General features: G+C 40.4%; 1 protein-coding gene across 5 annotated transcripts in view; it reads left to right on the plus strand.

The window, feature by feature from the left end:
- LOC128690723 (E3 ubiquitin-protein ligase rnf8-like) overlaps positions 1-27,051 on the plus strand; it is a 290,771-nt gene that overhangs the window by 220,912 nt on the left and 42,808 nt on the right. Inside the window, exons 13-14 of one of the 5 annotated variants that reach the window (XM_070088193.1) lie at positions 13,894-14,105; positions 14,145-14,444. In XM_070088193.1, the coding sequence (XP_069944294.1) occupies positions 13,894-14,105; positions 14,145-14,444 (512 nt within the window). Of the gene's footprint in view, positions 1-13,893; positions 14,445-27,051 lie in introns of those variants that run through there. The other 4 variants (XM_070088196.1, XM_070088192.1, XM_070088195.1 and 1 more) reach the window with 4 other exon arrangements.

A 27,051-nucleotide genomic window follows, 5' to 3' on the forward strand; every position in this document is an offset into this window, starting at 1 on the left:
TTGATTTTTGCTGATGACACTGTGCTTTTGGGAGATTCTGAAGAGAAGTTGCAGAGGTTGGTGGATGAATTTGGTAGGGTATGTAAAAGAAGAAAATTAAAAGTGAATATAGGAAAGAGTAAGGTTATGAGGATAAAAAGATTAGGTGACGAAAGATTGGATATCAGATTGGAGGGAGAGAGAATGGAGGTGGTGAATGTATTCAGATATTTGGGAGTGGATGTGTCAGCTTACGAGTCTTTGGAGACAAAGAACTTTGTCCTTGGAAGCAAAGAGGTAAATGTTTGAGAGTATAGTTTTACCAACACTCTTATATGGGTTGGAAGCATGGATGATGAATGTGGCAGTGAGGAGAAGGCTGGAAGCAGTGGAGATGTCATGTCTGAGGGCAATGTGTGGTGTGAATGTAATGCAGAGAATTCGTAGTTTGGAAGTTAAGAGGAGGTGTTGGATTGCCAAAACTGTTGTCCAGAGGGCTGAGGAAGGGTTGTTGTGGTGGTTTGAACATGTAGAGAGAATGGAACGATACAGAATGACTTAGAGTGTATAAATCTGTAGTGGAGGGAAGGCGGGGTAGGGGTCGGCCTAGATAGGAGTGAATGGAGACAAATGGTTTTTGATACTTGACGTGCTGTTGGAGTGTGAGCAAAGTAACATATATGGAGGGATTCAGGGAAACTGGCAGGCCGGACTTGAGTCCTGGAGATGGGAAGTACAGTGTCTGCACTCTGAAAGAGGGGTGTTAATGTTGCAGTTTTATAAACTGTAGTGTAAAGCACCCTTCTGGCAAGACAGTGATGGAGTGAATGATGAAAGTTTTTCTTTTTTGAACCACCCTGCCTTGCTAGGAATTGGCTGATGTGTTAATAAAATAATAAAAGTAATGAGTGTACTGTATATGCATTTTATCGCTCTAGGGCACTTTAAATGTCATAGTGTATTACGTGTGGGTGGGGTGGCCTGGCCCGGCTAGCTACCGTACCTCCCACACCTGACTTCCTGCAAATAAATACTAGTCACCTCTCACCCTACATTAAGACTACAGATACTTTAAGGTAAATAATGAATGTACTGTAAGTTTATTTTATCACCCTGGGATGCTTTAAATGTCGAAGTACAGCCTCTCCTCACTTAATAACGGAGTTGCGTTCCTAAGACTACGTTGGTAAATGAATTCGTTGCTAAGTGAGGAGCTATAATGGTAGTGGGTTTGTGTCGGCCATCTTTGATATTGTTTTAATGTCACCTTTGCAATATTTATAACATTTCTGGTATTTTTTTTAAATGTTTATACAGCATTGTACTGTATATTGTAATAAACAGAATAGAAGAAATTACCTCTAATACAGTGGACCCCCGTATACCGTTGGCATCACATAATGTTAAATCCGCATACCGATACATTTTATCGCTAAGATTTTGCCTCGCATACCACTAAAAAACCCACTCAACGCACTCATTCGTCCGAGATGCGTCTAATGTGCGGCCTGAGCCAGCCTCACATGTTCCGCCGGTGGCATTGTTTACCAGCCAGCCTCCGCGGTAACATCCAAGCATACAATCGGAACATTTCGTATTATTACAGTGTTTTTGGTGATTTTATCTGCAAAATAAGTGACTATGGGCCCCAAGAAAGCTTCTAGTGCCAACCCTACAGGAATAAGGGTGAGAATTACTATAGAGATGAAGAAAGAGATCATTGCTAAGTATGAAAGTGGAGTGCGTGTCTCCGAGCTAGCCAGGTTGTATAGTAAACCCCAATCAACCATCGCTACTATTGTGTCCAAGAAAACGGCAATCAAGGAAGCTGTTCTTGCCAAAGGTTCAACTGTGTTTTTGAAATAGAGATCGCAAGTGATGGAAGATGTTGAGAGACTCGTATTGGTGTGCATAAATGAAAAACAGATAGCAGGAGATAGCATCTCTCAAGTGATCATAAGTGAAAAGGCTAGGAAGTTGAATGAGGATTTAATTAAAAAAATGCCTGCAACTAGTGATGTGAGTGAATTTAAGGCCAGCAAAGGTTGGTTTGAGAGATTTAAGAAGCATAGTGGCATACATAGCATGATAAGGCATGGTGAGGCTGCCAGTTCAGACCACAAAGCAGCTGAAAAATTTGTGCAGGAATTCATGGAGTACATAGACAGTGAAGGACTGAAACCTGAACAAGTGTTTAATTTTGATGAAACAGGCCTGTTTTGGAAGAAAATGCCAAGCAGGACCTACATTACTCAGGAGGAAAAGGCACTCCCAGGACATAAGCCTATGAAAGACAGGCTTACTCTGTTGATGTGTTCCAATGCTAGTGGTGATTGCAAAGTGAAGCCTTTATTAGTGTATCACTCAGAAACTCCCAGAGCGTTCAGGCAAAAGAATATACTCAAGGCTAATTTGTGTGTGCTGTGGAGGGCAAACAGTAAGGCATGGGTCACTAGGGACTTTTTCTATGACTGGTTACACCAAGCATTTGCCCCCAATGTGAAAGATTACCTAACTGAAAAGAAATTAGACCTTAAGTGCCTCCTGGTGTTAGACAATGCCCCTGGTCATCCTACAGACGTGGCAGAGCGACTTTATGGGGACATGAGCTTCATTAAGGTGAAGTTTTTGCCTCCTAATACCACTCCTCTCCTGCAGCCCATGGACCAGCAGGTTATTTCAAACTTCAAAATACTGTACACAAAAGCTTGAAAGGTGCTTTGTAGTGACCTCAGAAACTCAACTGACTCTTTTGGAGAGAGCACTTTAATTTCCTCAATTGTGTAAACCTTATAGGTAAGGCTTGGGAGGGAGTGACTAAGAGGACCTTGAACTCTGCTTGGAGGAAATTGTGGCCACAATGTGTAGACCAAAGGGATTTTGAAGGGTTTGAGGCTAACCCTGGGAATCCTATGCCAGTTGAGGAATCCATTGTGGCATTGGGAAAGTCCTTGGGGTTGGAGGTTAGTGGGGATGATGTGGAAGAGTTGGTGGAGGAGGACAATGAAGAACTAACCACTGATGAGCTGCTAGATCATCTTCATCAGCATGAGGCCAGACCTGAGGAAACTGCTTCGGAGGAGGGGAGAGAGAAATTGAAGTTGTTGCCTACTTCAAAGATTAAGGAAATGTGTGGAATGTGGCTTAAAGTGCAAACCTTTTTTGATGACAATCACCCTAACACAGCTATTGCAAGCCGTGCTGGTGACTATTACACTGACAATGTTGTGAACCACTTTAGGAAAGTCATAAAGGAACGGGAGGTACAGGCCTCTATGGACAGATATGTTGTGCGACAGAAGTCCAGTGACTCTGAAGCTGGTCCTAGTGGCATTAAAAGAAGAAGGGAAGTAACCCCGGAAAAGGACTTGACACCTCAAGTCTTAATGGAAGGGGATTCCCCTTCTAAACACTAAGACTCTCTCTCCTCCCATCCCATCAATCATCACCAGATCTTCAATAAAGGTAAGTGTCATGTAACTGTGCATGTCTTTTTCAGTTTCTGTGTATTAAAATTAATATTTCATGTGGTAAAAAATTTTTTTTCATACTTTGGGGTGTCTTGCATGGATTAATTTGATTTCCACTATTTCTTATGGGGAAAATTCATTCGCATAACGATAATTTCGCATAACAATGAGCTCTCAGGGACGGATTAATATCGTTATGCGGGGGTCCACTGTATACATTATTTAAGTATGCATACTGGTCAGAGAGCCTGTCGTAAGTCCAAGTCATTGGTAAATGAGTACCCCACCAAGTGAGGTGAGGCTGTATATTACATGTGGAGGGGGTGGCCTGGCTGGCTAGCATGCCTCTTACACCTGACTTCCTACAAATAAATACTACTCACCTCTCACCCTACATTAAGACTTCAAATATTTTAAAGTAAGTAACGAGTGTACTGTGTATGTACAGTGGACCCCCGCTTAACGATCACCTCCAAATGCGACCAATTATGTAAGTGTATTTATGTAAGTGCGTTTGTACGTGTATGTTTGGGGGTCTGAAATGGACTAATCTACTTCACAATATTCCTTATGGGAAAAAATTCGGTCAGTACTGGCACCTGAACATACTACTGGAATGAAAAAAGTTCGTTAACCGGGGGTCCACTGTATTTTACTTTTTATTGTTTTTAACCCTTTCAGGGTAGAGAGGCCCTCTCCTAAACTTGTTCTCAGGGTCGAAAATTTTTCATAAAAAAAAAAATGATTTTTTCTCATGAAATGATAGAGAATCTTTTTCCAATCATAATGACACCAAAAGTATGAAAATTGATGGAAAACATACGAAATTATGCTCTTGCGAAGTTAGTGGTCTCGACGATATTTACGCATCGGTGATTTTGCCAACTTTGAGCTCTATTTTCAGCCAATTCCAGTGTACTAAACGACAAAAATCATAACTATTTCACTAGAAGTCCATTTTTTTCTGTCGAATGAGTACAAGAAACCACCCATTTACCGATTTCAACTATCCAGTAAAGTGGTCAGAAATTGGCAATTTTGCCAATTTCTTACAAATTTCAAAAGATGCCAATTTCCAACTAGGTTCCAGAATAAACAAGATAGACATTCCTGGCACTAAAATAACATTTTCTCTGTTCATTAGTCATGTCTCCAGGCCCCTCTTACATTTCTTTTGCTTTCCACTTTGAATTTTTATTCTCACAAGAAATAGAAGATTTACTGTTATGCAGACTACTGCATTAGTGTAGAAATGGTATAAATAATATCAGCACACTTGTGAAAGAATATATTAGACTCGCCAGTTGAAGTGTATCGGACACGTGGAATAATTTGTTTACTTTTGAACAATGGTAAAAATAGAACATTTCTGCTACTTTGAGCTCAATTTTAAGGTACTTTTCATTGTGAAACCAATCAGAATCATCTCAATTTCTGTAATATGTCTTCCATTCTATAAAATGAGACCAGGAAAACTAGAATACAACCATAAATACCATACGAAAATACACTGTAAAGTCGCTGTTTTAAACCAGAAACACAATCGGAGTTTTTTTTTTTTTCATTACGCACTGTGTGCTGCAGGATTTTTTTTATGCTGTTCACACTGACCACGTAGACCCATTCTTTCATATGTAGGCCTATCAGCTTTCTCTCGCTAGATTTTCATGAAGGTGCTAGAATTTATTCATACTAGTACGTCAATAACCCTGGCCCGACTTATACGGCAGGTTAGGTTCCAGGCTATCGCTGAAAAGCAGACGTCGCCAGAAACCAGAACGCCATACGACATACTAGTACGTCGGAAACCCTGAAAGGGTTAATGCCTAGTTCTGTTGCTAACTTAATATTTGGTAGTGCAAACTTACTTATTATCTGGCATTTATATGCATTTATAAGTGGAAAAAATGGTGTTATGGTTTCTGGCGATGTCCGCTTTTCAGCGACAGCCTGGAACCTGACCTGCCGTGTAAGTCGGGCCCTACTGTACTTGTATTTTGTGATAGATAAGTGCATCTGTGTGTGAGAGGGGGGGGGGGATGGGGAAGGCCTACTGATGCTGGGTGTGTTCACATATGGTATCTCCCTCCCTCCATTACCTTATTTGTATTTAAAATATATTAAAAATTATGTAATGTAGGTATTGAATAAAGTCACAATACCAGGGCTGGAACAGTTCACCAAGACCTACACATGGGAGTGAAAGTTTAGAATGACTGTTTGGTCCTTTCTGGATCATTGTCAGCTCAACAATTGTGATATGGTAATGGTCCAGGATGGACTGAAATGTCATCTTACTGTTCCTCTCCTCTGTGCAGGTTTTGGGTCAGTCAGTACTGCATTGTTTTACTTATGATTAAAATCCACAAAGCATCACTCTGTCTAAACATTCAAGCATAAATAACCATTGTTTGGATGGTATGGCATTCTCATATTTAATATCAAGTGGTTCTAATTTTCATCTCTCCTCAGTGGGTTTAGTGCTTGGTTTTGATTATAATAATAATGCATAACCAGGGACTTTATACTCTGTTAGTATTACTTAGTTTAAGCCTGCCAGAAATCTTTTGCTGCCTCTTCAAGAAGTCCCTTAATGTGGTGAAGAGGCTCTCATCTTGGCTGTGGGAAAGCCGATGGATGGCGGTACACTGCACTCTGGACCAGCTGCTATCATATGGAGGGGGTTCTCCCCGAGTCACCGCTCGGTTCCACTGTTGAGATGGGGTATCACCCAAGATCTCCCACATAAGTTTCATGGCTCTGGCAGCCACCAGTTTGGTCTGTCGTAGGCTGATGGGGACAGTAATCCCAACATGTGGATAGTCTGTGGCTGCCTTGGCTGCATCATCTGCCGCCTCATTTCCCCGGATGCCAGCGTGGCTGGGGATCCAGTTCAATGTCGATCTGTTACCCTGAACTTCTAAGGCTGTCATTATGCTCAGGATCGATGTGATGAGGTGAACATTGTCCTGTGGTTGAGGATGGGAGAGGGCATTGATTGATTGCAGAGGTGGAATCAACATGTATGACAGGTCAGAGTCAATGTCGTAGGGCATGTGACAATGCCTGCTGAATTGCCACCAGCTCAGCTTGAAGGATCGTGCAGTGGTCAGGGAGTCGCCAGCCTTGCGTGTGACCATTGTGGTACAGTCCAGCTGCTGCTCTCTTCCTGTCAGGGCTGACAGAACCATCTGTGAAATATACTGCACATGTGCCTCCCTCTGCCAGTGCCATGCTTGTCTCAGCATGATTGGTGAGGGTGTCTTGACTGCAGAGACGCTTAGAAATGAGTAGTTGCATGATGCAAACATCGGCTGGATCTGGGCGCCAGGGAGGTGGTGGATGATACCCAGCAACAGGAAGGTCACAACTCTTCCCAAGGAGTAGATGTGTAGGCAGCAGCTTCTGCCCAGCAGCACAAAACGAACAAATCCAGTAGTAGTCCATGAAGAGAGTTGGATCTTGTGTCATGGTTGTCAATATCCGTCTCCTTAGTGGGGTACCTTGCTGCCGGTGCAGAATCGTGGCTACTTTGCAGGCGTTTATGTATCTTACTCTGTCAGTCAGGGAAGGAAGCTGGATCTCAGATCTGAGACATACTGTGTTGGTCCAGATGGGGCCCCAAGCATAGTTCTTATCGCCTGGTTTTGTATGACCTCCACCCTTTGCCTGCTCTGCCGGAAGAGATGAGCTAACGCTGGTGCACCTTAGTCAGTGAGCGAGTGTATAGCTTGTATATAGTACAAGCGAAGTACATCTTTGCTTGCCCCTGCACGGTGCCTTGTCATGGCTCTCATGGCGTTGAGTATGAGTAGAGCACGGGATCTGACATACTCGGCCTGTTTCTGAAAGGTCAGCTTTTTATCAATGTAGATTCCCAAGTATAGGTAGGAGCCTGTCCACTCAAGTTCTATATCCTGAATACGTCATCTATTCACAGGATCTGGTCCCTTGAACATCATTGCAAGAGATTTCTCGGCCGAGATCTTGAGGCCTAGTTCCTTGCAAACTGCGTAATTAGCTCCAAAGCTTTTTGGGCCTGTCGCTCCAAATTGCCTTTCCCATTCACTACGAGGGCAAGATCGGAGCTGCGTACCACTATGAAAGGGAAGGCTCACAAGTTCCTGCATAAGGACGTTAAACAGGGTAGGACTGAGCACACCTTGTGGCATGCTGTTTTCCAGGGTTTTAAAGGAAGAGTAGTGTCCCTGAAAGCTGACACAGGCCTGCCTGTCCCTATGGTAGGACTCTATCCAGGCCAGGAGGCATCCTTTGATTCCCTTCCGAGCTAGTATTGCTAGAATTGCTGTGGGGCTGGCTAGCTCAAATGCCTTCTCAAGGTCGAGGTAGACGACGATACTAGGTTTTTTGTTACTATCAGCAGTCTGGCTTAGTAGAGTGGTTATGCACTCTGCTGTACCCACTCCTTTGGTGAAGCCAAATATGTGATGATGAGGGGGTCCATGTTTCCATAGGAGGCAGTTTAACACCATCCTCTCAGCAGTCTTGGCTAAACAGTTGGTCAGCAATATGCATCTCATACTGCCTGGGTCCTTGGGCTTTGGAATTGGTTTAGGTTTCCAGCCATCCTCTTATCACCGTTATCGTGTTTGAGACCTCACTCTTCCACCTACTTATGAGCTCCGCACGTCTCGCTCATTTATGGGTAATTAGTATACTAGACCTCCTTGCTGAAAGTCTCACCTTTGACAAACTAACTTAACTTATTGCCCTAACTTTTGATTATTTTTTACCTTTAGCACTCCCCACTAACCCTTAATCTTGCACACTCATGCCTAAGCTTCACATGTTCCTCCTTTAGCAAATCCCACCCTGCAGTGTTGTATTACCCTTTTGGGTTTAGTGCTTAGTTTTGATTATATTATTATTGTCATCCTTTGTATACCTATGGAATTTTTCATATAAGAAGCAGTATAATAAATTTCTCTTAAAACTATTGTATAGGTTTGCTTATTATAATTCCTTAGGGTATATACATTTTACTGCAGTGTCATTATTATACTGGTACACATGAAAACACTTGTAACATTTATGGTATAGTACCTCTTAATTACATATTTTTATTTAGATAAAGATTTTGAAGTGAGAGTTATCACAGTTGGTGTTTGCCAGTAATAGCGCTTCTGGGATATTCTGAAGAGAAGTTGGAAAGGTTGGTGAATGAATTTGGGAGAGTAAGTAAAAGAAGGAAATTAAGTGGTGATAGGATAGAACAAGATAATGAGAGTAACAAAAAATCTAAACAGTGAAAGACTGAATTTCAGATCAGAGGAAAAAAGTTTGGAGCAAGTGAATGTACTTGGATATTTGGGAAGTGACACATGTGCAAGTGGGTCTAGATAAGATGTACACTGTACTATGAAATAGTCAAGGTGGGAAGAAGGTAGGTGGAATGTTGAGATCTCCAGAATGAGGAAAGTTTATCTACAAAGGCCAAAAAGGGAATGTAACCGAGTAGAGTGAAATGTACACTTTTAAATGTGAGTGAGACATGGGTTTTACACTTTGCCGTGATAAGGAGACTGGAGGCAGTGGAAATGTCAGGTTTGAGAGCAATGTAGGGTGTGAATATTATACAGAGAATTTGGAGTGTAGAAAATTAGAAGACTGAGTCGTTATTGTGGGTATAACTCGAAGGACTGAGGAGGGATTGTTGATGTGTTTTGGGCATTTAGGACATTTAGAGAGAATGAAGCAAGATAGAAGGGCCATGGGGGTGAGTAAATTTTAGGTGGAAGGAAGGAGGGGTGGGGTCATTAAAGGAAGGGGTGAAGGGAAGGGGTAAAGGAGGTTGTAAGTGCTAGGGGCTCGAACATTGATCGGGCTTGTTTGAGCGAATCAGATCGAAATGAGTAGAGGAAAGTGTTTTTTTTTTTTATGGTTTTATGTATATTGGAGTGTGACCATGGTAACATTTGTTAAGGGTTTCAAGGATGCTGGTAAGCTGAACTTGAGTCCTGGAGGTGGGAAGTACAGTCCCTGCACTCTGAGGGAGGGATGGAGATATTACCATTTGGAGGATCATTTTAATTGTGATGTCTGCACATTCCTGCAAGACAGCTATTTACTGAATGATGGTGAAATTATTTTTTGTCCCCCCACTTCTGTGAGATAAAGCCAGTGTGTTAATTTTTAATATGAATCAAGTTAAATACAGATATGTAGTAGGTTGGTAGACAGCAACCACCCAGGGAGGTACTACCGTCCTGCCAAGTGAGTGTAAAACGAAAGCCTGTAATTGTTTTACATGATGGTAGGATTGCTGGTGTCTTTTGTCTGTCTCATAAATATGCAAGATTACAGGCATGTCTTGCTACTTCTACTTACACTTAGGTCACACTACACATACATGTACACATTTATTTATACACACTCATCTGAGTTTTCTTTGATTTTATCTTAATAGTTCTTGGTCTTATTACTTTTCCTGTTATATCCATGGGGAAGTGGAATAAGAATCTTTCCTCCGTAAGCCATGCGTGTTGTAAAAGTCAACTAAAATGCCGGGAACAATGGGCTAGTAACCCATTTTCCTGTAAAGATTACTAAAAAGAATAAGAAGAAGAAAATTGTCGAAGTGGGAAGTCTGAATGTGCGTGGATGTTGTGCAAATGATAAGAAAGAGATGATTGTGGATGTTATGAATGAGAAGAAACTGGATGTCCTGGCTTTAAGTGAAACAAAGCTGAAGGGGGTGGGAGAGTTTCAATGGAGAGGAATAAATGGGATTAGGTCAGGGGTTTCAAATAGAGTTAGAGCTAAAGAAGGAGTAGCAATAATGTTGAAGGATAAGCTATGGCAGGAAAGGAGGGACTACAAATGTATAAATTCAAGGATTATGTGGAGTAAAATAAAGATTGGATGTGAAAAGTGAGTTATAGTAAGCGTGTATGCACCTGGAGAAGAGAGAAGTGTAGAGGAGAGAGAGAGATTCTGGGAAATGTTGAGTGAATGCATGGGGAGTTTTGAATCAAGTGTGAGAGTAATGGTGGTTGGGGATTTCAATACTAAAGTGGGTAAAAATGTTATGGAGGGAGTAGTAGGTAAATTTGGGGTGCCAGGGGTAAATGTAAATGGGGAGCCTTTAATTGAGCTATGTGTAGAAAGAAATTTGGTAATAAGTAATACATATTTTATGAAAAAGAGGATAAATAAATATACAAGGTATGATGTAGCACGTAATGAAAGTAGTTTGTTAGATTATGTATTGGTGGATAAAAGGTTGATGGGTAGGCTCCAGGATGTACATGTTTATAGAGGGGCAACTGATATATCGGATCATTATTTAGTTGTAGCTACAGTTAGAGTAAGAGGTAGATGGGAAAAGAGGAAGGTGGCAACAACAAGTAAGAGGGAGGTGAAAGTGTATAAACTAAGGGAGGAGGAAGTTTGGGCGAGATATAAGCGACTATTGGCAGAAAGGTGGGCTAGTGCAAAGATGAGTAGTGGGGGGGGGGGGGGTTGAAGAAGGTTGGAATAGTTTTAAAAATGCAGTATTAGAATGTGGGGCAGAAGTTTGTGGTTATAGGAGGGTGGGGGCAGGAGGAAAGAGGAGTGATTGGTGGAATGATGAAGTAAAGGGTGTGATAAAAGAGAAAAAGGTAGCTTATGAGAGGTTTTTACAGAGCAGAAGTGTTATAAGAAGAGCAGAGTATATGGAGAGTAAAAGAAAGGTGAAGAGAGTGGTAAGAGAGTGCAAAAGGAGAGCAGATGATAGAATGGGAGAGGCACTGTCAAGAAATTTTAATGAAAATAAGAAAAAATTTTGGAATGAGTTAAACAAGTTAAGAAAGCCTAGGGAAAGTATGGATTTGTCAGTTAAAAACAGAGTAGGGGAGTTAGTAGATGGGGAGAGGGAGGTATTAGGTAGATGGCGAGAATATTTTGAGGAACTTTTAAATGTTGAGGAAGAAAGGGAGGCGATAATTTCATGCACTGGCCAGGGAGGTATACCATCTTTTAGGAGTGAAGAAGAGCAGAATGTAAGTGTGGTGGAGGTACGTGAGGCATTACGTAGAATGAAAGGGGGTAAAGCAGCTGGAACTGATGGGATCATGACAGAAATGTTAAAAGCAGGGGGGGATATAGTGTTGGAGTGGTTGGTACTTTTGTTTAATAAATGTATGAAAGAGGGGAAGGTACCTAGGTATTGGAGGAGAGCATGTATAGTCCCTTTATATAAAGGGAAAAGGGACAAAAGAGATTGTAAAAATTATAGAGGAATAAGTTTACTGAGTATACCAGGAAAAGTATACGGTAGGGTTATAATTGAAAGAATTAGAGTTAAGACAGAATGTAGGATTGCGGATGAGCAGGGATGTTTCAGAGTGGGTAGGGGATGTGTAGATCAAGTGTTTACATTGAAGCATATATGTGAACAGTATTTAGATAAAGGTAGGGAAGTTTTATTGCATTTATGGATTTAGAAAAGGCATATGATAGAGTGGATAGAGGAGCAATGTGGCAGATGTTGCTAGCATATGGAATAGGTGGTAAGTTACTAAATGCTGTTAAGAGTTTTTATGAGGATAGTGAGGCTCAGGTTAGGGTGTGTAGAAGAGAGGGAGACTACTTCCCGGTAAAAGTAGATCTTAGACAGGGATGTGTAATGTCACCATGGTTGTTTAATATATTTATAGATGGGGTTGTAAAGGAAGTAAATGCTAGGGCGTTTGGGAGAGGGGTGGGATTAAATTTTGGGGAATCAAATTCAAAATGGGAATTGACAGTTACTTTTTGCTGATGATACTGTGCTTATGGGAGATTCTAAAGAAAAACTGCGAAGGTTAGTGGATGAGTTTGAGAATGTGTGTAAAGGTAGAAAGTTGAAAGTGAACATAGAAAAGAGTAAGGTGATGAGGGTATCAAATGATTTAGATAAAGAAAAATTGGATATCAAATTGGGGAGGAGGAGTATGGAAGAAGTGAATGTTTTCAGATACTTGGGAGTTGACGTGTCGGCGGATTGATTTATGAAGGATGAGGTTAATCATAGAATTGGTGAGGGAAAAAAGGTGAGTGGTGCGTTGAGGTATATGTGGAGTCAAAAAACGTTATCTATGGAGGCAAAGAAGGGAATGTATGAAAGTATAGTAGTACCAACACTCTTATATGGATGTGAAGCTTGGGTGGTAAATGCAGCAGCGAGGAGACAGTTGGAGGCAGTGGAGATGTCCTGTCTAAGGGCAATGTGTGGTGTAAATATTATGCAGAAAATTCGGAGTGTGGAAATTAGGAGAAGGTGTGGAGTTAATAAAAGCATTAGTCAGAGGGCTGAAGAGGGGTTGTTGAGGTGGTTTGGTCATTTAGAGAGAATGGATCAAAGTAGAATGACATGGAAAGCATATAAATCTATAGGGGAAGGAAGGAGGGGTAGGGGTCGTCCTCGAAAGGGTTGGAAAGAGGGGGTAAAGGAGGTTTTGTGGGCGAGGGGCTTGGACTTCCAGCAAGCGTGCATGAGCGTGTTCGATAGGAGTGAATGGAGACGAATGATACTTGGGACCTGACGATCTGTTGGAGTGTGAGCAGGGTAATATTTAGTGAAGGGATTCAGGGAAACCGGTTATTTTCATATAGTCGGACTTGAGCCCTGGAAATGGAAAGTACAATGCCTGCACTTTAAAGGAGGGGTTTGGGATATTGGCAGTTTGGAGGGATATGTTGTGTATCTTTATATGTATATGCTTCTAAACTGTTGTATTCTGAGCACCTCTGCAAAAACAGTGATAATGTGTGAGTGTGGTGAAAGTGTTGAATGATGATGAAAGTATTTTCTTTTTGGGGATTTTCTTTCTTTTTTGGGTCACCCTGCCTCGGTGGGAGACGGCCGACTTGTTTAAAAAAAAAAAAAAAAAAAAATGTACATTATAAAAGTATATTTCTAGTTACTCATGACAGTTGGGTTATATTTATAATGGTTTAGAAAGACACGTAAGCAAACACTATGGCATATTTATTAGAAAATGTTTTGGTCCTGGGACCTTGATCACTTCTAACATACAGAGGTGACCTGAAGAATGCCATGTTGGCATTCTTCAGGTCACCATGCGTCACTCACACCTCACTCTCTGCCTATATATAATGTCTTTCTACCTCTGTATGTTAGACGTGATCAAGGTCCCAGGACCGAAACGTTTTGTAATAAATATGCCATAGTGTTTGCTTACGTGTCTTTCTAAACCAACTTGTCAGTATTTATTACCAAGGTTTATACCAATATTTATAATAAGGTATGTCAAGGTGAGCTAACCCTGCTTAGCTCACCTGACTTTTTTTTTTTTTTTTTTTTTTTGTTATTTCTAACATAGTACTGTGCTCTTATTTAAATGTTTATTCTAATAACCTTATCTATTCTTGATCTGTTTTTTCTTGTGCTTGATAATAATACTAGCTTAACTAAGAGGCCATGGTGATGTTATTACAGGTGGAGGGACGAACCACAACCAGCTGTTGAAAGAGCTAGCAGGCCCCATGAAGTGCAAGGAATGTCTGGTCCATCAGCTGAAAATAATGAAGCTGGTAGATTTGTCAGAAATTCATTTGTAACTTACAGAGATGGAACATCTCATGGGTTTCCCATCATTTACCCACATCAAAGAAACCAGAGACCTCGAACAGCTGGACCACCTTTTCAAGGTAATAGAGGGTCAGGTAGTCTGGATGATCCGATTGTAGTTGAATCTAATGAACCACTCTCAACTTCCAGCTCAAGGCAGATAGAAGATCAGTCACAGGAAGGACACAACCAGCCCGAGTTGAATCAACTCGCTGGAGCATCTCATGCATTAAACCCTGTTCTCCAAGGAAGTGATAACAGTACATCAGTTTCTCAAACAACGGAAACAGAGTTCTCAGAAGCAATTTCAGTAAGCAGCAATACTGATACCACTGATACCAGCATCAATTCAGATTCATCATCAATATCTGGGGATGAAGGCATTTACTATGGAGGTTATGGGCGATGTTTCACTTGCGGTAAGTATAGTTTGGTACGCTCATCCCTGAAGTACTTCACTTCTTGGCTTGTATTATTAATCTCTTATTGTATTTATTAATCACTTATGTTTTTAATATAGAAATTATACTTGCACTTAACCCTTTGAGTATTTCGGTCATATATATATACGTCTTACAAGGTACCGTGTTTGACGTATATATACTCATAAATTCTAGCGGCTTCAGATCAAGCAGGAGAAAGCTGGTAGGCCCACATGTGAGAGAATGGGTCTGTGTGGTCAGTGTGCACCATATAAAAAAAATCCTGGAGCACACAGTGCATAATGAGAAAAAAAAACTCGAACCGTTTTTTTTTTAATTAAAATGCCGAATTTGTGGTCTATTTTCGTATAGTATTTATAGTTGTATTCTCGTTTTTTTAGTCTCATTTGATAGAATTGAAAACATATTATAGAAATAGAGGTGATTTTGATTGATTTTACTATAAAAAGGACCTGGAAATGGAGTAGGGGAAATGTTTGATTTTTGCCGATGTTCAAAAGTACAGTGGTCCCTCGCTTTTCGTAGTTCCCGGCAATCGTAAATTTCGCCAATCATAGGGTTATTTTCGTATAAACATGGACTCGCTTTTCAAAAGTTGACTCGTGAGTCGTAATTCGTCCCGGACGCGTACCCTTGGCGTGAGCCGGGGCGGCAGGCAGTCTGGCATTGTTTACCAGTGAGCGAAGGTCCCCTCACGTGCTCCAGCGAAATATTTCATAATATTCCATTTATTTTAGTGCTTGCAAGTACTAAATAAGCTACCATGGCTCCAAAGAAAGCTCCTAGTGCCAAGCCTGTGGTAAAGAAGGTGAGAAATACGATTGAATTTAAGAAAACCATCATTGAACAATATGAAAGTGGTACAAGTGGGGCCGAACTGTCCAGGATGTATAAGAAACCCTACACAACCTTATGTTCCATAGTGGCCAAGACTAAGGAAATCAAGGATGCTGTTGTTGCAAAGGGAGTAACTATGCTGACAAAAATGAGATCACCAGTACTCGAAGAGGTTGAGAAGTTATTGTTGGTGTGGATAAATGAGAAACAATTAGCAGGAGATACTCTTATGACTTTGATTAGTTGTGAAAAGGCTAGGCAGTTGCATAAAGATTTGGTAAAGAAATTGCCTGCAAATAGTGGTGATGTGAGTGAATTTAAGGCCAGCAAAGGCTGGTTTGAGAGATTTAAGAACTGTACTGGCATACATTGTGTGGTAAGGAATGGTGAGGCTGCCAGTTCGGACCACAAGGCGGCTGAAAAATTTTTTTTTTTTTTTTATTATCACACCGGCCGATTCCCACCAAGGCAGGGTGGCCCGAAAAAGAAAAACTTTCACCATCATTCACTCCATCACTGTCTTGCCAGAAGGGTGCTTTACACTACAGTTTCTAAACTGCAACATTAACACCCCTCCTTCAGAGTGCAGGCACTGTACTTCCCATCTCCAGGACTCAAGTCCGGCCTGCCGGTTTCCCTGAATCCCTTCATAAATGTTACTTTGCTCACACTCCAACAGCACGTCAAGTATTAAAAACCATTTGTCTCCATTCACTCCTATCAAACACGCTCACGCATGCCTGCTGGAAGTCCAAGCCCCTCGCACACAAAACCTCCTTTACCCCCTCCCTCCAACCCTTCCTAGGCCGACCCCTACCCCGCCTTCCTTCCACTACAGACTGATACACTCTTGAAGTCATTCTGTTTCGCTCCATTCTCTCTACATGTCCGAACCACCTCAACAACCCTTCCTCAGCCCTCTGGACAACAGTTTTGGTAATCCCGCACCTCCTCCTAACTTCCAAACTACGAATTCTCTGCATTATATTCACACCACACATTGCCCTCAGACATGACATCTCCACTGCCTCCAGCCTTCTCCTCGCTGCAACATTCATCACCCACGCTTCACACCCATATAAGAGCGTTGGTAAAACTATACTCTCATACATTCCCCTCTTTGCCTCCAAGGACAAAGTTCTTTGTCTCCACAGACTCCTAAGTGCACCACTCACTCTTTTTCCCTCATCAATTCTATGATTCACCTCATCTTTCATAGACCCATCCGCTGACACGTCCACTCCCAAATATCTGAATACGTTCACCTCCTCCATACTCTCTCCCTCCAATCTGATATTCAATCTTTCATCACCTAATCTTTTTGTTATCCTCATAACCTTACTCTTTCCTGTATTCACCTTTAATTTTCTTCTTTTGCACACCCTACCAAATTCATCCACCAATCTCTGCAACTTCTCTTCAGAATCTCCCAAGAGCAGAGTGTCATCAGCAAAGAGCAGCTGTGACAACTCCCACTTTGTGTGTGATTCTTTATCTTTTAACTCCACGCCTCTTGCCAAGACCCTCGCATTTACTTCTCTTACAACCCCATCTATAAATATATTAAACAACCACAGTGACATCACACATCCTTGTCTAAGGCCTACTTTTACTGGGAAAAAATTTCCCTCTTTCCTACATACTCTAACTTGAGCCTCACTATCCTCGTAAAAACTCTTCACTGCTTTCAGTAACCTACCTCCTACACCATACACTTGCAACATCTGCCACATTGCCCCCCTATCCACCCTGTCATACGCCTTTTCCAAATCCATAAATGCCACAAAGACCTCTTTAGCCTTATCTAAATACTGTTCACTTATATGTTTCACTGTAAACACCTGGTCCACACACCCCCTACCTTTCCTAAAGCCTCCTTGTTCATCTGCTATCCTATTCTCCGTCTTACTCTTAATTCTTTCAATTATAACTCTACCATACACTTTACCAGGTACACTCAACAGACTTATCCCCCTATAATTTTTGCACTCTCTTTTATCCCCTTTGCCTTTATACAAAGGAACTATGCATGCTCTCTGCCAATCCCTAGGTACCTTACCCTCTTCCATACATTTATTAAACAATTGCACCAACCACTCCAAAACTATATCCCCACCTGCTTTTAACATTTCTATCTTTATCCCATCAATCCCGGCTGCCTTACCCCCTTTCATTTTACCTACTGCCTCACGAACTTCCCCCACACTCACAACTGGCTCTTCCTCACTCCTACAAGATGTTATTCCTCCTTGCCCTATACACGAAATCACAGCTTCCCTATCTTCATCAACATTTAACAATTCCTCAAAATATTCCTTCCATCTTCCCAATACCTCTAACTCTCCATTTAATAACTCTCCTCTCCTATTTTTAACTGACAAATCCATTTGTTCTCTAGGCTTTCTTAACTTGTTAATCTCACTCCAAAACTTTTTCTTATTTTCAACAAAATTTGTTGATAACATCTCACCCACTCTCTCATTTGCTCTCTTTTTACATTGCTTCACCACTCTCTTAACCTCTCTCTTTTTCTCCATATACTCTTCCCTCCTTGCATCACTTCTACTTTGTAAAAACTTCTCATATGCTAACTTTTTCTCCCTTACTACTCTCTTTACATCATCATTCCACCAATCGCTCCTCTTCCCTCCTGCACCCACTTTCCTGTAACCACAAACTTCTGCTGAACACTCTAACACTACATTTTTAAACCTACCCCATACCTCTTCGACCCCATTGCCTATGCTCTCATTAGCCCATCTATCCTCCAATAGCTGTTTATATCTTACCCTAACTGCCTCCTCTTTTAGTTTATAAACCTTCACCTCTCTCTTCCCTGATGCTTCTATTCTCCTTGTATCCCATCTACCTTTTACTCTCAGTGTAGCTACAACTAGAAAGTGATCTGATATATCTGTGGCCCCTCTATAAACATGTACATTCTGAAGTCTACTCAACAGTCTTTTATCTACCAATACATAATCCAACAAACTACTGTCATTTCGCCCTACATCATATCGTGTATACTTATTTATCCTCTTTTTCTTAAAATATGTATTACCTATAACTAAACCCCTTTCTATACAAAGTTCAATCAAAGGGCTCCCATTATCATTTACACCTGGCACCCCAAACTTACCTACCACACCCTCTCTAAAAGTTTCTCCTACTTTAGCATTCAAGTCCCCTACCACAATTACTCTCTCACTTGGTTCAAAGGCTCCTATACATTCACTTAACATCTCCCAAAATCTCTCTCTCTCCTCTGCATTCCTCTCTTCTCCAGGTGCATACACGCTTATTATGACCCACTTCTCGCATCCAACCTTTACTTTAATCCACATAATTCTTGAATTTACACATTCATATTCTCTTTTCTCCTTCCATAACTGATCATTTAACATTACTGCTACCCCTTCCTTTGCTCTAACTCTCTCAGATACTCCAGATTTAATCCCATTTATTTCCCCCCACTGAAACTCTCCTACCCCCTTCAGCTTTGTTTCGCTTAGGGCCAGGACATCCAACTTCTTTTCATTCATAACATCAGCAATCATCTGTTTCTTGTCATCCGCACTACATCCACGCACATTTAAGCAACCCAGTTTTATAAAGTTTTTCTTCTTCTCTTTTTTAGTAATTGTATACAGGAGAAGGGGTTACTAGCCCATTGCTCCCGGCATTTTAGTCGCCTCATACGACACGCATGGCTTACGGAGGAAAGATTCTTTTCCACTTCCCCATGGACAATAGAAGAAATAAAAAAGAACAAGAGCTATTTAGAAAAAGGAGAAAAACCTAGATGTATGTATATATATATATGCATGTGCGTGTCTGTGAAGTGTGACCAAAGTGTTAGTAGGAGTAGCAAGATATCCCTGTTATCTTAGCGTGTTTATGAGACAGAAAAAGAAACCAGCAATCCTACCATCATGCAAAACAATTACAGGTTTTTGTTTCACAGTCATCTGGCAGGACGGTAGTACTTCCCTGGGTGGTTGCTGTCTACCAACCTACTACCTATATGTGCATATGTGCATGAATTCCAGGAGTACATAGAGACTGAAGGACTGAAACCTGAACAAGCGTTCAATTGTGACGAAACAGGCCTCTTTTGGAAGAAAATGCCAAAGAGGACCTTCATTACACGAGGAATAGGCAATGCCAGGACACAAGCCTATGAAAGACAGGCTGATGCTAATGTTCTGTGCTAATGCTAGTGGGGATTTCAAAGTGAAGCCATTACTAGTGTACCATTCAGAAAATCCCAGAGTGTTCAGGAAAAACAATGTTATGAAGCGTAAATTGTGTGTTTTGGAAATCTAATAGTAAGGCATGAGTCACGAGGGAAATTTTCCTCGAGTGGTTCAATGAAGTGTTTGGCCCTAGTGTGAAGGAGCATCTCCTGGAAAAGAAATTGTATCTCAAGTGCCTGCTAGTAATGGACAGTGCACCTGCTCATCCTCCAAACTTGGATGACCTAATTTTTGAGGAGTTAGGGTTCATCACAGTATAGTTCTTGCCCCTGAATACCACTCCTCTCCTCCAGCCCATGGACCAGCAGGTCATTGCAAACTTTAAAAAACTCCACACAAAAGCATGTTTCACAGGTGCTTGACTGTGACCACAGACACTCACTTGACCCTAAGAGAATTTTGGAGAGATCACTTCAGCATCCTCCAATGCATAACCCTTATAGGTATGGCTTGGGAGGGAGTGACTACCAGGACTTTGAACTCTGCCTGGAGAAAATTGTGGCCAGATTGTGTCGACAAGTGGGATTTTGAAGGGTTTGGGACTGACCCTGATGAGCCTATGTCTGTTGTAAAATCAATTGTGGCACTGGGGAGTTCCATGGGGTTGGATGTGAGTTTGGAGGATGTGGAAGAATTGGTGGAAGACCACAACGAAGAGCTCACCACTGAGGAGCTGCAAGAGCTTCAGCAGGAAGAGCAACACATCGCAGCTCAGAATCTTGCTGCAGAGGAGGAAGAGAGATGGAAGAAGGTGCCTTCTTCAGAAATTAAAGAGATTTTTACTATGTGGGGTAAGATGGAAAGCTTTATGGAGAAACATCACCCTAACAAGGTTATTGCAAGCCATATTGGCAACATGTACAGTGACAAAGTCTTGGGCCATTTTAGAGAAGTGTTAAAGAGACGCCAGAAACAGAGCTCTCTCCACAGTTATTTTGCGAGACAGGACTCCATTGACTCTCAAGGTGGTCCTAGTGGCATTAAGAAGCAGAGAAGACAAGCAACCCCAGAAAAGCAATTGGTACCTGAGGTGTTGCTGGAAGGGGATTCCTCTCTCAAACTATAAACAATCCAATCTCTCTCCTCCTCCAGTCTCCCATACACTAAGAAGAATCTCCAATAAAGGTAAGTGTTATGCTGTTAACCCTTTGACTGTCGAAGGGCCAAATCCTGAAGTTGCTTCTGGTGTCGCAAAATATTCGAAAAAAAAAAAAATTATTTTTTCTTATGAAATGATAGAGAATCTTTTCCCGATTGTAAAGACACCAAAAAAACGAAATTTGATGGAAAACTGACGGAATTATGCTCTCGCGAAGTTAGCGACTTCGGCGATATTTAAAAATCGGCAATTTCGCCCACTTTGAGCCCTATTTTCGGCTAATTCCGTTATTCCAGTCAACCAAACTCATAACTATTTCTTCAGAACTCTATTTTTCTATCGATTGAGTACAAGAAACTGCCCATTTACCGATTTCAACTACCCAATAACATGGTCAGAAATTTGCAATTTGGCCAATTTCACGAAAATTAAAAAATACGACAATTTCAAAATAAGGTCCAGAATGAACAATGCAGACATTCCTGGCTCTAAAATAACATTTTCTTTGTTCATCAGTCATGTCTCCAGGTCCCTGTGATATTACTCTTGCTTTTTATTTTGAAATTTTATTCAAACAAAAAATAGAAGATTTACTGTTATGCAGACTACTGCAATACTGTAATAATTGTATAAATTACATCAACCCATTCATGACTGCGTATTAGAATGGCTATTTGGACATTTATTGGACAATGACATCATTTGTTCACTTTTGAACATCGGCAAAAATCAAACATTTCCTGTACTTTGTGCTCCATTTCCAGGTTCTTTTTATAGTAAAATTAATCAAAATCACCTCCATTTCTATAATATAGTTTCCATTCTATCAAATGAGACCAAGAAAACGAGAATACAACCACAAATACTATACGAAAATAGACCACAAAGTTGGCATTTTAATTAAAAAAAACGGTCGGAGTTTTTTTTTTCTCATTATGCACTGCGTGCTCCAGGATTTTTTTTATGTGGTGCACACTGACCACACAGACCCATTCTCTCACATGTGGGCCTACTAGCTTTCTCCTGCCTGATTTGAAGCCGCTAGAATTTATGAGTATATATACGTCAAACACGGTACCTCGCAAACGTATATATACGGCCGCGACAGTCAAAGGGTTAATGTTTCATTCATCATTTCCCATTGTATTGTTTATGTACTACATGTATATTTCATGTAAAAAATTTTTTTGTTTTAATACTTCTGGGTGTCAGGAACGGATTAATTGTATTTACATTATTTCTTATGGGGAAAATTGATTCGTAAATTGTAAATTTCGTTTATAGTAACGGCTCCAGGAACGTATTAATTACGAAAAACGAGGGACCACTGTAAACAAATGATGTCATTGTCCAATAAATGTCCAACTAGCCATTCTAATATGCAGTCATGAATGGGTTGATGTTATTTATACAATTATGTATTACAGTATTGCAGTAGTCTGCATAACAGTGAATCTTCTATTTTTTGTTTGAATAAAAATTCAAAATAGAAAGCAAGAGTAATATCAGAGGGGCCTGGAGACATGACTGATGAACAAAGAAAATGTTATTTTAGAGTCAGGAATGTCTGCATTGTTCATTCTGGACCTTATTTTGAAATTGTCATATTTTTTAATTTTCGTGAAATGGGCCAAATTGCAGATTTCTGACCATGTTATTGGGTAGTTGAAATTGGTAAATGGGCAGTTTCTTGTACTCAATCGATAGAAAAAACGGAGTTCTAAAGAAATAGCTATGAGTTTGGTCGACTGGAACAATGGAATTAGCTGAAAATAGGGCTCAAAGTGGGCTAAATAGCCGATTTGTAAATATCGCCAAGGTCGCTAACTTCGCGAGAGCGTAATTCCATCAGTTTTCCATCAAATTTTTTTTTTTGGTGTCATTACAATCCGAAAAAGATTCTATCATTTCATAAGATTTTTTTTTTTTTTTTTTTTTTTTTTTTTTTTTTTTTTTTTTTTTGCCACACCAGGAGATACCTCAGGATTGGGGGTTGCGACAGTCAAGGGGTTAAAGGAGGGATGTGGAATAATGACTGCTTACAGTGACATCCAAACTGTCGTGTCTGAGCACCTCTGCAAAGACAGCGATTATGCATGAATTATGGTGAAAGTGCTGAACGATGATGAAAGCTTTTTCTTTATTTTTGGGTCACCCTGCTTCAGTGGGAAATGGCCAATGTGTTAAAAAAATAATACACATATACAGTAGGGCCCTACTTATATGGCAGGTTAGGTTCCAGGCTACTGCCTGAAAGCAGAATACCATTTTTTTCCAATTATAAATGCATATAAATGCCAGAACTAGGCATTAAAAAGTAAAATACATACACAGTACACTCATTACTTACCTCAAAATATTTGTAGTCTTAATGTAGGGTGAGAGGTGAGTAGTATTGTAAGAAGTTAGGTGTGGGTGGTATGGTAACCCACCTGGCCACCCCACCTACTAAGGCATTTAACCCTTTCACTGTGAGTACCGTAATATTACGGCTTGCAAGCCAGTGCTGGTGCCGTAATATTATGCAAAAATTCTAGCGGCTTCTAATCTTCCAGAAGAAAGCTGATAGGCCTATATATGAGAGAATGGGTCTGAGTGGTCACAGTGTACAATATAAAAAAAATTCTGCAGCATGCAGTGTATAAACTCCGACCATATTATTGGTTTAAAAAAATCTGGGACCACTTACTACCTTGTGGGAGCACCAGTTCAAATGAGTGTCAGCTAGAGCAAACAGTGCAGCAAACACCTGGGATTCACTGATTTCATGTAGTATTAACCCTTTCAGGGTCCAGAGGCCAAATTTCAAAAGGGTGCGTGCACCAGTGTCCAAGAATTAAAAAAAAAAATTTTTTTTATTTTTTCTTATGAAATGGTAGAGAATCTTTTTCTGAAGGTAATAAAACAAAAAGTACGAAATTTGATGGAAAATTGACAAAATTATGCTCTCGTGAATTTTGATGTCGGCGATATTTACAAATCGGCGATTTTGCCAACTTTGACTCCCATTTTAGGCCAATTACATTATTCCAGTCGACCAAATTCTTAGCTATTTCACTAGTATTACTTCTATTCTGTCGATTGAGCACAAGAAATCGCCCAGTCAACTGTTTCAACTACAAAATAAAGTGATCGGAAATTGGTAATTTGGCCAATTTAACACAAAGTTCAAAATATTCCATTTTCAAAATAGGGTCCAGAATAAACAATGCAGGCATTCCTCACACTAAACTAACATTGCCTCTGCTCATTAGTTACGTTTTCAGGCTTTACAAATGAATTCCATTTTGATTTTTTATTCACATAATGAATTTTTATTCAAACCCAAAAAATAGAAGATGTACTGTTACGCAATATTGTAATAATTGTATAAATATCATCACCACATTTGTGAATGTATATTAGACCCACCAGCTGGCGTGTATTAGACATGTGAGGTCGTTTGTTTACTCTTGAACATTGACAAAAATTTAACATTTCTGCTACTTTGAGCTCAGTTTCAAGCCATTTCCAGTACTAAAACCAATCAAAATCATCTCCATTTCTGTAATATGTCTTCCATTCTATCAAATGAGACCAAGAAATCACAAATACAACTATAAAAAACATATGAAAAAACACTGCAAAGTCGATGTTTTAATAAAAAATCACGGTCTCAGTTTTTTTTGTCTCATTATACACTGTGTGCTGCAGGATTTGTTTTATGTGGTGCACACATACCACATAGATGTATTCTCTCATATCTAGGCCCAAATTTACTACTCACAGCTTATCAGAGTGAGCTGAGCTCATGGCGTAGATCTACGGTTTTCACCCTGAACGTAAACCCGTAGATCTACAGGACAGACCCTGAAAGGGTTAACTCTCCCATTTTAACCCTTTAAGGGTCAGCAGGCCCTCTCCTAAACTTGTTCTCAGGGTCACATATTTTTCGGGGAAAAAAAATTTTTTCTTATGAAATGATAGAGAATCTTTTCCCGATCATAATGACACCAAAAGTATGAAATTTGATGCAAAACTTACAGAATTATGCTCTCGCGAAGTTACCGGTCTTGACAATGTTTACGCATTCGCAATTTCGCCCACTTTGAGCCCTATTTTTCGCCAATTCAAATGTACCAGTCGACAAAAATCATAACTATTTCGCTAGAACTCCATTTTTTCTATCGAATGAATACAAGAAACCACCCATTTACCGATTTAAACTGTCCAAGAAAGTGGTCAGAAATTGACAATTTTGCCAATTTCACACAAATTTCAAAAGATGCCAATTTCGAAAAAGGGTCCAGAATAAACAAGACAGATATTCCTGGCACTAAAATAACATTCCCTCTGTTCATTAGTCATCTCCCCAGGCCTCTGTTACATTTCTTTTGCTTTCTACTTTGAATTTTTATTCTCACAAAAAATAGAAGATTTACTGTTATGCAGACTACTGCATTAGTGTAGAAATGGTATAAATAATATCAGCGCACTTGTGAAAGAATGCAGTGGACCCCCGACATTCGATGGCATTGACATTCGATAAATCCAACATTTGATGCATTTAAACGCAAATATTTCGCCTCGACATTTGATCAAAAACCTGTTATTCGATACAATTCGTACGAGACTTGTCCACGTGTGGCCTGAACTGCCCCGTGTGTGCCAGTGTTTACAAGCCAGCCAGTGTGCGTGCATCTTAGGATACATTCGGTACATTCCATATTATCCATATTATCACTGCTTTTGGTGCTTGTTTCTGCAAAATAAGTTACCATGGGCCCCAAGAAAGCTTCTAGTGCCAACCCTGTGGTAAAAAGGGTGAGAATTAGTATGGAAATTAAGAAAGATTTTGAAGGGTTTGAGGCTAACCCTGAGAAGCCTATGCCAGTTGTGGAATCCATTGTGCCTACTTCAAAAATTAAGGAAATGTGTGCACAGTGGATTGAACTGCAAACCTTTATAGATGAAAATCACCCTCAGACAGCTATTGCAAGCCGTGCTGGTGACTATTACACTGACAATGTTGTGAACCACTTTAGTAAACTCATAAAGGAACGAGAGGTACAGGCCTCTATGGACAGATATGTTGTGCGACAGAAGTCCAGTGACTCTCAAGCTGGTCCTAGTGGCATTAAAAGAAGAAGGGAAGTAACCTCGGAAGAAGACTTGATACCTCAAGTCCTAACACCATCCACACACTCCCTTCCTCCCATCCCATCAATCATCACCAGATCTTCATTAAAGGTAAGTGTCAATTATTCTATTGTTATTAATCTATTGTTATTGTTGTTATTGTAATTATTCTATTGCATTAAACTTAATATTTCATGTGGTAAAGTTTTTTTCATACTTTTGGGTGTCTTGCACGGATTAATTTGATTTCCATTATTTCTTACGGGGAAAATTAATTCGACTCGATATTTTCGACATTCGATGAGCTCTCAGGAACGGATTAATATCGAATGTCGGGGGTCCACTGTATTAGACTCGCCACATGACGTGTATTGGACGCATGGCATGATTTGTTTACTTCTGAACTTTGGCAAAAATCGAACATTTCTGCTACTTTGAGCTCAATTTCAAGGTACTTTTCATTGTGAAACCAATTAATATCATCTCAATTTCTGTAACATGTCTTCCATTCTATAAAATGAGGCCAGGAAAACTAGAATACAACCATAAATAGCATGCGAAAATACACTGCAAATTTGCTGTTTTAAAACGAAAACATGGTCGGAGTTTTTCTTCTCATTATGCACTGTGTGCTGCAGGATTTTTTTTATACTGCGCACACTGACCACATAGACCCATTCTTTCATATGTAGGCCTATCAGCTTTCTCCCGCTAGATTTGAAGGCGCTAGAATTTATGCGTACTAGTATGGCACCAACCCTGGTGTGCAAGCCGTACTAGTACGGCACCAACCTTGAAAGGGTTAAGAGGAAAGTGATTCTGACCCCAAGTTAAGTGGCTTTGAGGTGGATGTGGCCATAACTGGTCGAGGAAATATCAAAAAATCTCGATAATAACCCATGTGCAACATTTGTGCAATACCCTTTCAGAATGTCTTATAACCTATGCCCTAAGCAAAGAGAAACAATTCTGGCTGGCTGGCTGATTGGCTGGCTGGCCGGCTGCTGGCGGCCTGGCTCTATCTCTGTTTGTCTGTCTATCTATGTCTATCTCTGTGTGTATCTCTATCTCTCTCTCTCTCTTTCTATCTGTCTGTCTATCTCTGTCTCACAGATACACATAAATACATGTATACATAGTGTAAATTACCTAGGATAACCCAAAAAATCTAGACAACGTGCTATACTTTGCTTGAAGAGGTGAGTAAATGTGATGATGCAGTCTTGTGACTCTGAGACAAAGCTAGATGGATAGACAGATAGACAGGGAGCTT

This window comes from Cherax quadricarinatus, chromosome 24, assembly GCF_038502225.1.
Source record: "Cherax quadricarinatus isolate ZL_2023a chromosome 24, ASM3850222v1, whole genome shotgun sequence".
Lineage (NCBI taxonomy): Eukaryota > Metazoa > Arthropoda > Malacostraca > Decapoda > Parastacidae > Cherax > Cherax quadricarinatus.